This window comes from Pleurodeles waltl, chromosome 1_1, assembly GCF_031143425.1.
Source record: "Pleurodeles waltl isolate 20211129_DDA chromosome 1_1, aPleWal1.hap1.20221129, whole genome shotgun sequence".
In the NCBI taxonomy this organism is placed as follows: Eukaryota; Metazoa; Chordata; class Amphibia; order Caudata; family Salamandridae; genus Pleurodeles; species Pleurodeles waltl.
This window is the reverse complement of record NC_090436.1, coordinates 717818242-717835268: the sequence shown is the minus strand read 5'-3', so window position 1 is coordinate 717835268 and position 17027 is coordinate 717818242. Positions and strand designations below refer to the sequence as shown.

Genomic DNA, 17027 nt, shown 5'->3' with positions numbered 1-17027 from the left:
GCTGTCCCCTTTCGCTGGAATAGCTTGAGGTGTGAGTTGTTCAAGCTGGGTTAACAAGTAATTAATACTCTGTGTTCTCTTTACCGCATCAATTCTTTTCTCATGAGTTGGATCCGTTAAACTGGGGACAGGATGTGATTCTATGAGCAGAGCTGTCGACTTTGCAACTGGGGTACCATGTTCGAGTCTGACAGCCATACTTCCCGTAATTCTGATCAATCACGTAATATGCCTGTGCCTAAAAAATGAATGATCTTGTGTAATGTAACTGATGCGCATGTAAAGCACTCCAAAACTTTCGGGTCGACTCTGTGCTATATAAAGCTGCATAAAAACAACCAAACATTGGCAAAGCCAATAGGTCTCACCTATGCAAGAGCATGGCCAAAAGTTAGTTTTGTAGAGGAGTAGATAAGAGTGGCATTGAGTGTCAAAGTGGAATGGCAAAGAGTGGAGTAAAGTGTTGCGCAGTGTCAGAGAGTGTCATGTATTGGAATGGCATAGTGTCGAGTAGCTTAGAGTGGCATACACTGGAGTGTCATAGAGTAGAGTGGACTAGTGTAGAGTTCATTTCCATAGAGAGTTGGCATAGAGTGTTACAGAGTATAATGGCAAGAGTTCAGTGGCACTGAATTCAGCAGTGTACACTGCATCATCATAGAATGCAGAGGCATAGATTACAGTGGTGCATAGTAGAGTGCAGTGGTGCGCAGTGGTGTGATGCAGAGTGGAGTGGTACATAGTGGAGTAAAGTGACATACAGTGCAGTGGCATAGAGAGCAGTGACATTGAGTGATGCATAAATTGCATTAGTGTAGAGTAGTGCAGAGTAGAGTAACCGAGTGATGCAGAGTAGATTATAGTACTGTAGAGTGCAGTAGCATAGAGTGCAGTGGTGTAGAGTGGAATGGCATAGAGTTCATGGGGGAGAGAGTGCAGTGTTGCAGAGTAGTGTGTCAAAGTGCAGTGGTGTACAGTGGAGTAGAGTAGCATAGAGAGCTGGGACATAGAGTTCAGTGATGTAGAGTACAGTGCAGTAGCACAGGGTACAGTGACACAGAGTGTAGTTGTGTAGAGTGCACTGGCGCAGAGTGCAGTGGTTAAGAGTGAAGTGGTATAGAAAACAGTAGCATAGAATAGGTTGTTTCAGAGTAGAGTGAAAAAGCCTAGAATGGAGTTGTACAGGGTTGAGTGAAGTTGGGTAGAATGGCATAGATTGTAATGGCGTAAAGTGGTGTACAGTGCAGTGGCACAGAGTGCAGTGGTGCAGAGTGGGGTAAAGTGGATTGGCGTAGAGTGCTGGGGCATAGAGTTAAGTGTTGAGCGTTACACAGTAAAGAGCATTGGCCTACAGTGTATTGGCATAGAGTGCAGTGGCGTAGACTGCAGTGTTACAGAATGGCATAAAGTACAGTGGTATAGAGTTGAGCTGTGCAGAGTAGATTGGTGTGGCCTAGACTGAAGTGGTGTAGAGTGCAGTGGCAAAGAGCTCAATGGTGTAGAGTAGAGTGGCAAAGAATGCATTGGCATAGAGTAGTGTGATCCAGGGTAGATTAGAGAGATATAGCGTGAAGTGACTTAGAGTGAAGTGTATAATGGAGTGGTGTAGAGTGCAGTGGTGTGTAGTGGTGTAAAGTGAAGTGGTTCAGAGTAGAGTGGAATGGTGTGGAGTGGTGCAGAGTAGAGTGAAGTGGCGTAGAAGTATTCATGGTGTGGTGGCACAGTGCCAGTACAGACATTTTGAATTGAAATGACCATTACATCTGCAAAGACATACAGTTTTACTAATAAAACCATAAAGTGCACAGACAAAATATTTGAAAATTGCATCACCTAGTGTGATGCTTTGCTTTGATCGGATTTAAGTATTTGCTTCCAACACAAGTCACAAATAATAAAAAATGTGCTTCATGTGTGTTCCCAATTCTGGCATATTCTGAAATACTTACATAGTTCATTTAAATGTCACATAAACCCTCTAACATCGAAGTCAGATAAAAAAAAAAAAAAAACAAGCAAACTTGGAAGACAGTGCCTGACATTTGACCTTTTTCTTTGAATGTGCAGCAAATATGAAGAGATGAGAACACGATTTACAGTCATGTTCACAGAATGGGAGCACTCAGAAGGATACTGTAAATAAGGTTTGGGCAAGGGAAAGTACGAACTGAAGATGGACAGTCTAAAAACAAATAAAACCAGCAAATTGAAAGCAAGAAAATGTGAGTTACAAACTACAAAGCGGATGACAAGCAACAGGCAGAATGCAGTCTTAAGTCATTTTTCTGAATGTCCCCAAGATGTCTTTAGCAAATCAGACAGCTAGCTGTCTGGTAGGCCAGGACTTACAAATGAGGTACCTGTCCACTCAGGTGATTTATGGGACTTCGGAAGCAATGCTATTCACAAAGGGACAGGCTGCAAACTGAGATCATTAATTGCTTAATGAGGAACACTATAAAGGAGAACACGATGAACATGAACATTCCAATTAATAGTGCAAGTGAATACTGATTAAATTGTTCATTTCTTTATTTACCTTAAATAAATAATGTAAATATGTTTACGTTAATAAGCCACAGAGTGAATTCCCCATGAACGTACAAGAAAGCCATTATTCAATTTAAAATACTTCTCATAAAGAATAATTATGTAATGTGCTATAATAGAGTTAGGTACTCACCTAGTCTGGGTGACGTGATTGTGTTTACATTGTTTTTTTCATTACAGGGCTGAAGGTGACATGGTCTGTATGCTGCAGGCTTTTCTGAAGAAAAGCATTCATTGCCATGCCTGCCAGTAACTTTATGCATGCACTGGATTACTCTTGATTGCATTCCTTTGCCACAGGTAACAGAACACTATAATAAAAACAATTATTTAGTTATTTGCCGTTTTTTACATATTTGCTTTAAAGTGACTGTCATCAGTTGCACACAATGCTAATGTGCCGAAAATGACATGTAATATATTTACGACAATTGCTCTTCACAGAGGTCATTTTTTCTGATAATTAAATAGTGATTTTCGCGCATCACAATCAGTCTTGATATCTCTACAGAGGAACAAACCCAATTGGATATATATTTTTAACAATCTTCACATTTCCGATTTCAGCTCACACCACGAGGTAGGGAAAAGTGATTTGGGAAGACAGCCTTTCCATTGCTGGATTAGTTTATCACCGTGTTGAAATACCATCATTTTTTTTTCAATTTTTAATGAAGGAATCTTTTATCGCCGCTTGAGGAATCTCTTTCAACATGCTAAAATGTCATGAGCTGTCAGAATGTTACAGATGCTAATTAACTCCTGTGTAATCCATTTTGTAAGCACTTTCCTTCAACGACTGGCATAATTAACTTCTATTGTTCTAAGTATCATGAAGATTGTGTTAGCCTTTCTAAACTTGGCTTATTAAATCTCTCATATCTTTCCTATTAAAATATAGTTATTAATATGGCAATGTTAATGAAACTATTTGAAGTTTTACATGTCTTCGAAGCCATCCCTCTTCTGCGTGCTCAGTTTCTTGAAAGTTAATTCGTTTTTTCCCGGATTGAATCTAAGAAGTTTGGTGGATACCAAGCAATACATTGCCCCCAAGTAAAGAAGCTTCGTATTGTCTCCCATGCATTGCTGCTGTATTGCCTGAACAGCTTCAGGGGGACATAGGGAGTACGTGTCTGTTTTCAGTCCCACGAGAATACCTTGACATTATAGAAGGGGCTATGGACGCTTGAGCGTCCCTTTTTAAAATACAGATAGTGGGGGCGCATGTGAAGCGTGAACACTATCCTAATGGACATTCGATCATTTGCTTCGTGGGTGTGGTCCAATGGATAATGAAGGAAAAACGTTGCCTGTGTCCACAACATTTTAAGGGTGGGGACACAGATAATAACAAGCTGTCAGAAGGTGCACTGACAGTGTGCCGCAAAGGTGGTGCACAGTCAATAAGCCCTTGTGAGGGTGCCCCTCTCAAGTGAGCTAAAGGGTCCATGGACCCTCACAGACCACAGACATTCTCTTGCAGGTGTGTACAGTCAATCAGTGCCTGCAGAGGACTTCTGACCCTGTTGAAAGAGCAGGGTGAGTGCTGCCGAAAATGTGAAAGGCAGACTGAGTGTTTAACTCAGTTGGCCCGTCTTTATGTGCTGGCAACGGGGCAGATGTCAGTTCATGGCTTCCCTGGGGGCAGCACATTGTTAATAATGGAGTGCACTGTCCATGTTTGAGTTGGGTCAATGCGTCCTTGTTGGAATATGGCTCTAGAAGTATCTACTGGAGGAATACCAATAGGGTGCTGAACATCTACAAGGGCTGTAGGTGCATAATAGGTAATCAACGCGAGTGAAACTGGCACATGCACAGGCTAGTTCTTCTAAAGGGGCCCAGAATGTGTGACACATAAAGAGCATTGTGGGTGATGCTTGGAAATGTGATGTCGCAATTTCTGAAGCTACACTGCAACTTAATTTAGCATGCAGTTATGGTGAAGCACGACCTAAAACTCATGAAACCTCTCACAAACTGTGTATATTGAGTAGAAACTCTCAAACTGAGGAATTCACAGTTACAATACATCTCACCCACATAATTCCATCAATCCCTAACAACATGACCTTCAGTGTTCCTGAGCCACAGCAGGGAAGCTGCAAGATAAATCAAGGAGACCATATTGGATAACAGCATGGCCGCAGAGTGCTCTGCTGAATAACTGCAAAAATAATGGCATAGTGTCAACAGACAGGAATACGATAAAATTGGAGAAAACAACCAGTCTGCAAGATGAACAGGTGGCAGTCATCGTGCCAATTTCTGTTGCTGCGGTTTTGGTTGCTGGCTGCAGCACTGGCCACCACAGAACCTTTCTACATTCTATCTGCTTAAAAATGAAGTTGCTGAATGTCAGGTGTAAAAAGCTGATCAATTATTCCCTTACAGCTTTGCATTGATATCTGAAGATGCAAAACTCCAAATATCAACAGTTAAAGGCACACCATGAGTGGGAGAAATACACCTAATCAATGGTATTCTTTAGTCTTTGACCCTCAGTTCTCCCCTCAAATGGCTCTGTGAGGCCCTTAATGCTAGGCCATTAAACCAGGAAAAGCATTACAATAGCAAGAGTAGCCTACAAGAAAGCCATTAGCAATAGAAAGCTAACCCTAAAAGAGGCAAAGTCACCACCTGTAACTCTGGGGATGGCGAGGGTTTTTGTGAGATAGTCAGAGACGCCTTTGATCTGCTGCACCCGATGACACAGTTTTGAATATTATTTCTGAACAATGGGTAGCACCCTTAAAAAAGACCTATGCTATAGTTGGGGATAGGTCCCCGGTTGTGACAGATGAGCCCCAACTGTTCCCATTGGGGATCAGTTTTGACCTTGAGGAAGTATGCTCTATGATTTTAGTCAGCCCCTCTGTTAGAAATGGGATCTCTAGTTGGCAGTGGCTTGCACCCTTTCCAAGTAGGGACCCTCAGTCTAGTCAGGGTAAGGGAGTCACACAGCAAAATTCCAACATACACAAGTCAAGATATCACCTTTAAAAGTTTAAGCAAGTTTAGTCAGTAGAATGGATGCAATTTCTTTAGGGCACAGTTCCTTAGGTGCATCAAAACCCAAAGACGAGAACAGGCGCGGGGGTACATGAGTTGCCAGAAAAGCAAGCAATGCATCAGTTCTTAAAACCCAGGGGAGGTGATTCATTGGTTCCTTACTGTCAAGAGAGGTGATGCGTTGTTTTTTGGACATGTAGCAGTGAAGTGTTGATGCAGAATTTGGTGCCCAGGGACGATGCATTGAAAATCCAGTTGGTCTACAGCAGTGAAACAGGCATTGCGTTGATTCTGCATCGCCGGTGCAGGCGCTGTATCAGATCTTTACAACAATGTATGTTTAAAACTGCACACACAGACACTGTAATGGCAGGCCTAATACACGTTTGCAGGGCTACTCACGTGGATCGCCCTATCAATGCTGAAGGTCCACTAGTAGCATTAGGTTTACAGGCTCTGGCCACACCTGGTGCACTATACTAGGGACTTACTAGTAAATCAAATATGCCAATCATGGATAACCCATTCACCAATTCAATTTAGAGAGGGATCACTTGCACTCTAGCACTGGTAAGCTGCGGTAGAGTGCCCAGAGTCCTAAAACCAGCAAAAACAAATTCATATAACATACTTCCCAATTTTGACAATGGAATCTAGTAAAGAAATGGGTCTGTAGTGGCTAGGGTCCTGCATGTTTCACTTTTTAAAAACAGGTACTATGATCGCTGTTGTTTAATAAAGGAGTCCAGAGTAACATATTTGGCTTATAAAGGTCCATGGGTACCCCATCTGAGCCAGGTGGTTTATTATAAGTGATAGACCTGGCAGCTCTTGGCATGGCTTTCCTTGTCTTTTCTCTTCTGACTTCCTGTTTTTGATCCTGTGCTGAAGTTTTCTAACCTGTTCTCAGACTGTGGTATCACTACATCATTGAACTTACTGGCTGCACCAGCTATCATTAGTCACATTATGGCCTGCATGCTCAATCTACGTGCTCCCTCTCCCTTTGTGCTTCTCCATTCACAGACACTAATTTCCTCAGATCAATGCCTCACCATCCCTCTACGTCCACATCTTCTCTCTCATAGACTTCCCATTGCTTATCTCCATCCATAGAATCATATTTTTTATCACTTCACGTGGTCTCTCTCTTAGTGGCTTACCAACTCTCTTCTCAGTAGTCTGACAGGTACAATGTGTGCTGCTCAACTACACCCTCACAGGACTTCCATGACTGAGCACTCAGTAAAAGATTGGTTAGTTTCCAATCTATCGGGCTCAGGATGGGCCAAGTCAAGTTCATAAATCTTTTTAAAGGCCATACGTAAGGGTAGGATGTGAAGCCCACTCCAGAAAGCTGTAGGTTGGCTTGTTAGAATGGATAAGCAGTAGAATTGCCTCAAAAGAGGTAGCCTTCTGCCTAAGTCATTAGGGCTGGCAAGTATGTTATGTTAATAGTAATGTTCTTCCACAATGTGGAGAAAAAAAAAACGTTCTACAGGCAGCCCATATGGACATTAAAACCAACTGACATAAAGTTATTGGCCATATTCTGGCTCCTGATCCCGCCTTCTGTGGTAGTATCATCATGTACCCCATGGGTAAGTAGTTGGGGTGCTTGCTCACCAGATACGCCATCAGAATCCACCTCTCCTTGCAACACTGGGTATGTTGTTCAACATGCAACATTTAGCTTTGGTTTTGTGATACATGATGGTATTATATAATAGTGCACTACCTGGTTCATGTTAAAATTCAAAATGGGATTTCAGTATGTAGGGCTTTAGTAAGCAAATTGTCTGCTCAACAGTAGATTGTATGGAATGTTGAACATTGTTGTGACTTGTGTACACTAAGCACTATACTAAATATGTGGTATAAGGGTTAATATCCATAAATGGGTACTTCCTATTGATACTTAAGGAGATGTCAAGAACATGGAAAATTACCTACTCGCCTATCAGCAGTAGTGCTTGGGTGCCACTTACCAAGACACCATCCAACCACCTCCTTGATCCACATGGAGAAGACAATCATAAATGCCACAGAAGATATATGTGCTATGTGCATTTTGTCAAAAAAGTTGCTAATGCGTCAAGGCTAAGATGTATAGAGCTGCTAATACGTCAAGGCTAAGATGTATAGAGCTGAAAGTCACTTGCACAGACAGAGAATGTTATCCTTTTGTGTTTCTGTATCCATGCATCTGATAGTAGATGATTTGCTATGTGTATGCAATCTACAATACATATTATGTTTGGGTAGTTTTTAATTGCATTGTAATATATTTGCATGCCCTTCACACATTTGTGTGTGTGTAGAAAATGCCCACACTCACATTTCTAATTATATCAAACAGAATATTTTTGGTAAAGTTAGCTATGTCTGAAAGACTGCTGCATCATTGTGGTCAAACTGTGTAACCATTTTCATCAATGCACTCTCCTTTCTTCCTCTCTTTAGCTTTCTCTCTTCCTCCTGTGCCCCATCATTCACAAACATCAGCTGACATCAAACAATCAAAGGAGGCACAGTGGTCACCATTGCGGACACTCATTGATGAGCTTCACATCACAGGCTCAGCATTGCTTTCCCTTTCCTATATATTATCTAGTTATCCCACCTGTTGTGTAGCTTTTTACATGCTGCAGATAGAAATTTTGATGCTCACGGACTGCATTCCTGGATGTTGATCTGTAAGATATCAGATCTGGATCTTGTAGGAGCTGATTGCTGGATCAGTGCCTCATATGCTGAGACTATGGCCTCTCAGCTTTGACCACCGCTCTCTCCCTTCCTCTGTTACCCTGGCCTCGGGGTAAGGAGTTGTCGTGACTTCTTTTGGTACTACTCACTCCTGGAATTGATTGGACTTGGGCCAGTGGGCTTGTAGAGGTTAATTAAAGACCGTTTTTTGGTCCCTCTGTAGGGTGCTATCTTGATCTCCTGCGCCTTTCAAAAGTCCACCTTCTTGCTGGTGCCTTTGGACAGGATACAAGAGCTATCTCCCATCAAACAAGAGAGGTCCAGTCTCTTAATAAAAGTGAAAGAAAGGCTCTTCCCATTCTTTACAGAGGATAAGGCCTGTGTCTCAGGGAAGTAGTAGAGGCAATTCACCAATGAAAATTAAAGAAATACTTTATCCACAGCATGCTTTAGAGGACGATTTGAAAAACTAGATATTCCCCTGATTATTCAATCTTTCCATCTGCTTAACATCATTATAAGAAAGCAAGGTGTTAGAAATGGGGTCTTTCGTTGGCAGTCAGGTTACCTCCTGTCCAAGCAAGGACCCTCACTCTAGTCAGGGTAAGTCACACAGAATCCAAATTATCCTGTGCCCACCCTCTGGTAGCTTGGCACTGAGCAGTCAGGCTTAAATTAGAAGGCAATGTGTAAAGTATTTGTGCAATAAATCATACAATAACACCATAAAGTACCACAAAAACACATCACACAGTGTTTAGAAAAATATTTAATATTTATCTGATAAGATGCAGGTCAAAATGATTAAAATGCAATAAGTAGATGTTGAGATATCACTGTAAAAGTGATATAATGTGTCTTAAGTCTTTGCAAAACAAATACATGTCTCTTAAAAACAATAAAGGTCTCTTGCAAGCACAAAGTTCCTAGTTCGCATTCAAAATCTCTGCAAGGGACCGCAGAGGAGGTGGTGCGTGGAAAACGGGGAGGGGTGCGCCAGTTTCGCCCATTTGTACACCGACTTATTTTCCTAGCAGGGGAAGGCTTTGCGTCGATTTTGGGTGTGGACTTGGTTCCTCTTTGGGTTGCGGGGTTTTCTGGCGCCCCAGGGACTGTGCGTGGAATCCTGGGCTTGCGGAGTGAAGTCACAAGCGATGCGTCGATCCAGTGGGCATTGCGTGGAAATTTCGCCCACACAGCAGGCACTGGAAGTCCAGCTGCGTCGTCACGGATCAGCTGTGCATTGATCCGGCGAACTGTGCGTCAAAGTTCTGGTCGCAACACAGGCGCTGCGTCGATCTTCTCCTTGCAAAGTCACGCTGCATTGTTCCGGTTTGGCATGTGGTGATTTTCTCAACACGGGGCAGGCTGTGCATCGGTTTTTAGCAGGCTGTGCGTCGAATTTTCACCGCACAAGCAGTCTAGTTGTAGGAGTGAAGTCTTTTTGGTCCTGAGACTTCAGGGAACAAGAGGCAAGCTCTATCCAAGCCCTTGGAGAGCACTTCTCCGCACAGCCAGAGAGCAGCAAGGCAACAGGGCAATAGCAAGGCAGCAGACCTTGGCAGAAAAGCAGTCCCAGTGAGTCCTTTGGGCAGCCAGGCAGTTCCTCTTGGCAGGTCTGGCTCAGGGATTCTTCACCAGCAGGTTTCTTTTCCAGAAGTGTCTGTGAGGTGGAGTGTCTACCCCAAGAAGCGTCTAAAGTCTGTGGTTTTGAGTCCTCTTCTTATACCCATTTTGGCCTTTGAAGTAGGCTTACTTCAAAGGAAAAGTCTCACTTGATTGTGCAATCCTGCCTTGCCCAGGCAAGGTCTCAGACACACACCAGGGGGTTGGAGTCTGCATTGTGTGAGGGCAGGCCCAACCTTTCAGGTGAGAGTGACCACTCCTCCCCTCCCTCCTAGCACAGATGGCTCATCAGAATATGCAGGCTACACCCCAGCCCCCTTTGTGTCACTGTCTGGAGAGAGGTGCAAACAGCCCAACTGTCAAACTAACCCAGACAGGGAATCCACAAACAGGCAGAGTCACAAAAATGGTTCATGCAAGAAAAGGCCTACTTTCTAAAAGTGGCATTTTTAAACACACAATCTCAAAACCAACTTTACTAAAAGATTTATTTTTCAATTGTGAGTTCAGAGGTCCCAAACCCCATATGTCTATTTGCTCCCAAAGGGAAGCTACGCTATAATCATGTTTAAAGGCAATCCCCAGGTTCACCTATGAGAGAGATAGGCCTTGCAACAGTGAAAACCGAATTTGGCAGTATTTCACTGCCAGAACATATAAAAACACAATAGCATATGTCCTACCTTAACTATACACTGCACCCTGCCCATGCGGCTACCTAGGGCCTAACTTGCCAAGTCGAATTTACAGTTTAAAATAGCACACACTGACACTGCAGTGGCAGGTCTCAGATATGATTAAAGTGCTACTTATGTGGATGGCATAATCAGTGCTGCAGGCCCACTAGTAGCATCTGATTTACAGGCTCTGGGCACCTTTTGTGCACTTTACTAGGGACTTACTAGCAAATCAAATACGCCAATCATGGATAAACTGATTAACAGTACAATTTACACAGAGGGTATATGCACGTTAGCACTGGTTGGCAGTGGTAAAGTGCTGAGAGTGCAAAAGCCAACAAAAACAGGTCAGGAAAAATAGGAAGGAGGCAAAAAGTTTGGGGATGACCCAGCAAATAAAGGGCCAGGTCTAACACATGGCTAGTAAGTATTATATGAAGCACCCTTATCCCTTTTCATATATGTGAGACCTGACATGCCTTAAGGTGGTCACCCCTAACTTTTTGCCTGCCTCCCTCCACTTTTTGGACACTGTTTTTGCTGGCTTTTAGACTCTGCACAATTTACCACTGCTAACCAGTACTAAAGTGCATATGCTCTCTCCCTTTAAACATGGTAACTTTGGTTCATACCCAATTGGACTATTTAATCTACTTATAAGTCCCTAGTAATGTGCACTATATGTGCCTAGGGCCTGTAGATTAAATGCTACTAGTGGGCCTGCAGCACTGGTTGTGCCACCCACTTAAGTAGCCCCTTTACCTTGTCTCAAGCCTGCCATTGCAAGGCCTGGGTGTGCAGTTTCACTGTCACCTCGACTTGGCATTTAAAAGTACTTGCCAAGCCCAAACCTCCCCTTTCTCTACATATAAATCACCTCTAATATGTGCTCTAGGTAACCCCAAGAACAGGTTGCTGTGTGGGTGAAAGGCAGGACATGTACCTGTGTAGTTTACATGTCCTGGCAGTGTAAAACTCCTAAATTCGTTTTTACACTACTGTGAGGCCTGCTCCCTTCATAGGCTAACATTGGGGCTGCCGTCATACATTATTGAAGTGGTAGCTGCTGATCTGAAAGGAGTAGGAAGGTCATATTTAGTATGGCCAGAATGGTAATACAAAATTCTGCTGACTGGTGAAGTTGGATTTAATATTACTATTCTAGAAATGCCACTTTTAGAAAGTGAGCATTTCTTTGCACTTAAATCTTTCTGTGCCTTACAATCCACGTCTGGCTACATTTAGTTGACAGCTCCTTGTGCATTCACTCAGACACACCCCAAACACAGGGTAATCAGCCTCACTTTCATACATCTGCATTTTGAATAGGTCTTCCTGGGCTGGGAGGGTGGAGGGCCTGCTCTCAAACAAAGGACTGCCCCACCCCCTACTGGGACCCTGGCAGACAGGATTTAACTGAAAGGGGACCTGGTACACTTCTTAGCCACTCTTTGAAGTCTCCCCCACTTCAAAGGCACATTTGGGTATAAAACAGGGCCTCTGCCCTACCACCTCAGACACTTGCTGGAGAAGAAACCTTAACCAGAACCTGCATCCTGCCAAGAAGAACTGCCTGGCTGCTCAAAGGACTCACCTGACTGCTTTCTACAAAGGACTGCTGCCTTGCTGTTGGCCTGCTGCCTTGCTGAACTCTTGTATTGCTGCAGAAGCGCTCTCCAAGGGCTTGGATAGAGCTGGCCTCCTGTTCCCTGAAGTCTCAGGACCAAAAAGACTTCTAACTTTCAACTGGACTCCTTGTGCGCCGAAAAATTCGACACACAGCTTGCTCCTCGGTGAATAATTCACTGCACGCCGATCCGGAAAGACGCCGCTCGACCCCGCAAGAAAAAGATTGATGCGACGCCTGCGGTGCGACCGGAACTTGGACGCACGGCCCGCCTGGACAACTCCTCCCGATTTCTAGAGAGGAAATCGACACGACACCTGCTGTGAGGGCAAAAATTCCACGCACAGCCCACCGGAACAACGCGCAGCCACATAAGAAGCTTGCGATTCCACGCACAGGCCCCGGGACATCTGGTAATCCTGTGACCCACAGATGAGACTGTCCGCGCGCCGGAAATCGACGCAACGTCTTCCCCGCGTGGAAAATAACAACGCAAGTCCGTGTGTGTAGGGGCGAAACCGACGTACACACCATTTTTCCACGCATCTCCTCCTCTGCGGCCCTCTGCGGAGATTTTCCACTCCAAACCAGGTACTTTGTGCTTGAAAGAGACTTAGGGCCAGATGTAGCAAAACGCCAATTTGCGACTTGCAAATTGCGAGTCCCTGCGACTCGCAATTTGCAACTCGCAAATTGGTATGCAGTACGGTGTCTCAGACACCGACTGCGACTCGCTATGGGGTCGCAATGACCCACCTCATTAATATTCATGAGGTGGGTCGCTAATTGCGGCCCCATAGCGAGTCTAGGCACTCGCAAACATGGAGGCCTGCTGTCGTCAGCAGACCTCCATGTTCGTGACTGCTTTAAATAAAGCAGTTTTTTTTTTTTTAAGTGTAGCCCGTTTTCCTTAAAGGAAAACGAGCTGCACTTAAAAAAAACCGAAACCTTTAGTTTTGGTATTTTTTCAGGGCAGGGAGTGGTCCCTTGGACCACTCCCTGCCCTGAAAAAATATTTGTGGGTCCATTCACAAAGTGGAAGGGGTCCTATGGGGACCCCTTCCAATTTGCGAATGGGTTACCATCCACTTCAAGTGGATGGTAACTGCGACCCCATTTGCGACCGCATATGCGGTCGCAAATGGTATTGCATACCACTACGAATCGCAAATAGGAAGGTAACTGCGATATGCTGTCGCAAATGGAATTGCATTCCACTCCGAATCGCAAATAGGAAGGGAACACCCCTTCCTATTTGTGATTCTGAAATGCATATTGCGAGTCGGTCCCGACTCGCAATATGCATTTCTGAATAGCAAAGAGGCTTTTGCGCCTCGCAAACGGCGATTTTCGCAATTTGCGAGGCGCAAACCCTTTGCTACATCTGGCCCTTTGTTTGCTTTTTAAAGACTTAAGACACTTCATATCACTTTTCAGTGATATCTCTACAATTTCTCATTGCATCTTTTATCGTTTTGACCTACAAATACCCAGATAAATATTATATATTTTTCTAAACACTGAGTGGTGTATTTTTGTGGTGCTATATTGTGTTATTGTATGATTTATTGCACAAATACTTTACACATTGCCTTCTAAGTTAAGCCTGACTGCTCAGTGCCAAGCTACCAGAGGGTGGGCACAGGATAATTTGGATTGTGTGTGACTTACCCTGACTAGAGTGAGGGTCCTTGCTTGGATAGGGGGTAACCTGACTGCCAACCAAAGACCCAATTTCTAACAATATATATATATTCACTGAAAACAAAAAGTTACAGGGATGTTATAGTTAGGAAACAGAACAAAGAAACCTTAAAAATTAACTGAAAAAAACAAAGGTTACATGGACGTTATAGTTAGGTTCTGAATTTACTCTTACAAAACTGCAGAAATTCAGCAGTTATAGTTACCTGAGCTAACTATAACTTGCACTCCCGTAATGCACTGCTTAAGACCTCAAATATTACATCACTCATGACATGGTCAATGACATCACTGATTACATCATCCACACAAACAGTCATACACCCTAAGTGGCTAGGGTATGCCCAGTTGTGGGTCCCTTGCTTGCTGTGCCACCCGATTCAAGCTAGCCTGGCTGATGAAGGGTGATACCCTGAAACTGGTCCCACAATGGTTGTTTCTGGCTCAGGGAGGACCTGGCTTGGCAGTTAAGGCTGGACTGTTCCCATGGGGAGCAGTGTAAGACTGATTTGCATATGGCTATGTCCACACTGGGGTGATGTGGTAAGCAAAATAACAATGGATTAAACACAGATCTGTGACTGGGGGGAAGTGTTTGAAACGTTTCAACACTCCGCCCATCATTTTATCTTGTGATGTCGCTATGTGCGCCCTAGGTAGCTAGGGTATGCCCAGGCACGGATCACTTGCTCGCTGACCCACTGGATTCAAGGTAACCTGGATGATGAGGGGTTATGCCCCGAAACCAGCCCTAGGATACTTGTAGGTAGGACCTGGTTTGGCATTTCAGGCTCGACTGTTCCCATGGGGAGCAAGGTCAAGACTGATTTGCATATGGATGGATCCAAACTGGGGTGACATGGTATTTTTATGATGTTTCTATGTGCGCGCTGTGTGGGTTAGGTATGCCCAGACTTGGGTCCCTTGCTCGCTGCGCCACTGGATTCAAGCTAGCCAGGCTGATGAAACCGGTCCCAGGACTGTTTCCGGTACAGGGAGGACCTGGCTTGTCAGTTCGGGCTTAACTGTTCCCATGGGGAGCAGGGTCAAGACTGATCTGCATATGGCTCGTCTAAACTAGGGTAACATGTTGAGCAAAATAACAATGGATTAAACCCAGATCTGTGAATGAGGGTAAGTGTTTGAAAAGGTTCTACAATGTCCATCATTTTATTTTGTGATGTTACTTCACTTGCTGACCTTGCCTTTGGTTATATTTTGGTGGAGTAAGCAGGTCTGAGTTGAAAATAGGATGACAGAACTACAGGTTACTTTATATGATGGCTTATGATTTGTTTGGACCACATTGGCTTGAAAGCATTTTGCAAAGTGGGCTTACATCACAAGGGTTACCTTATGTGTTAGACCTGTGATGTATGCCATGGTGTGAGAATATGTTTCAGGCAACAGATAGGTCTGTAGCCTGTCATTTTGGATTACACTTTCAATGTAGCGCTGTTTTACAGAAGCTGGTTTCAGATGACAAATAGGACTGAAATACTCCATAGTAACCTAATTTTGTGGCTTTTACTTCTTATATATTGTAGAGTTGTGAGTGCCAGATCAGGAGCAGGATGACTCATAATCCCAGTTAAATTTTCTTGAAGCCTTATACCTCTGATATTATGAAATGGGGCAAAAGAAGGACTTTATAAATGAACGGAACTAATACACATTGATGACTTTCTTTACTTAATGACTTACTGTTTGGGAATATAGCTTTTGCATATCAACAGGTTTATGTCTATGTCCAATGTTTTGTGGGTGTCACCTGTGGGGGCATTTTTTGCTCTGCCAATGCTGTGGGTGCCAGGGTTACATGTTTTGGTTGGGCAGAGGTTGGGCAGAGGTTGTGTGGTTCTGCGGGGCTGGGGGAGAAAGGGGGAGCTAGGTGGGTGCTTTCCCTCTGCACAGCTGTGACTGTTGTGTCTCTTTGTCTAGCTGCCTGGGCTTGAGCTGCCAGGGATGCGCACATGACATTAAGGTGCTCTTGAGGTGTCTTGGCTAACTATATGATTTGTGTTGTTTTTCTCTGGTGCAGATGCAGGTAAGGGTAGGGCAGTCATTGGCCTGCATGCATTTTTGTTTCTGGTTTGGCAATGTGGCTGCCACCTGATCTTTTGACCTGCACCATTGCTGTTCTGCAGTTCTTTGCATCCGCACAGGTGCATGTCCGTTCCCATGCTGTCGTGTTGTGCTTCGCATTGTTGTGCAGCATTCATGTAGAGTGGGACTTAAAATTGACATTGTCAATGCTTGTTATCCATGTCACCCAATTAACAGACACACGCAACCACTACTTACAAAAATATCTTACTTCTTCCCTTTTCAAATCTACTCCAATCATCCAGTCCCTACTCTAAATTCTACTAAACACAGGAAATTTAAAGTACAACCCTAACACAACAAATGCCCAAAACCAAAAGCTCTAATCTTCGGTCCTAAAGTAACATGCTACTTACCACAAAGTGCTTTAATGACTTGTCAGGGGCTGTAAGCGCAATATAAATACCATTGACAGTTACAATTACTCTGACTGGGCGAGGGACCAGTTAGTTTGATACGCTTGTGCACGCAGACACACACTGCATTCTGACTGGCACTGTGCAAGGCGGCGGCCCTTGACCTGAGAGCTCCTGACTGGATCGGGGGCAAATGGGAGGCCTTCATATACTATACAGGGGTGGCCACCCTCACATTTTGTTACACCACTGACAGGAAGACGTGCGGAAAGTTTCCAGACACGTCCTTCTGTGAAAAGATGAAACAGAAAACATTAACTGGTGAAAGGTGCCTGCACTGCCAAGCTGCAACCACAAAGGTGAATGGACGTCAGTAGGGTTTAGTCTCTCATTTGTATCGAAAGCTGAAAGGGGCGGGCTCTAGCATACCAGTCAGTCAAAGGAAAATTCTGATTTTCACTGTAAGATGGTCTTTGATGGAGGCAAGGGACTCCTAAGCAAGGGCTGGAACGAGGAAGACAGATAAGGAGGTAATGTGCTGGATCTGTTTATTAGAGTGTGGTGGGTTAGTTACCCTAGGACACAAAACAGTTATGAGGAATACTGTTTCCAGGACGCAAAACTCTTTCTTGCACCTACTTCCATATGTTTTTCCAT

At 44.0% G+C, this 17027-nt stretch overlaps 1 protein-coding gene across 2 annotated transcripts in view; it reads right to left on the bottom strand.

Moving 5' to 3' along the window:
- Positions 1 to 17027, bottom strand: part of ADAMTS19 (ADAM metallopeptidase with thrombospondin type 1 motif 19) — a 1141020-nt gene that overhangs the window by 34841 nt on the left and 1089152 nt on the right. For both annotated transcript variants that reach the window (XM_069227292.1, XM_069227293.1), the window contains one exon: positions 2684 to 2861. In XM_069227292.1, the coding sequence (XP_069083393.1) occupies positions 2684 to 2861 (178 nt within the window). The remainder of the gene's footprint in view (positions 1 to 2683; positions 2862 to 17027) is intronic.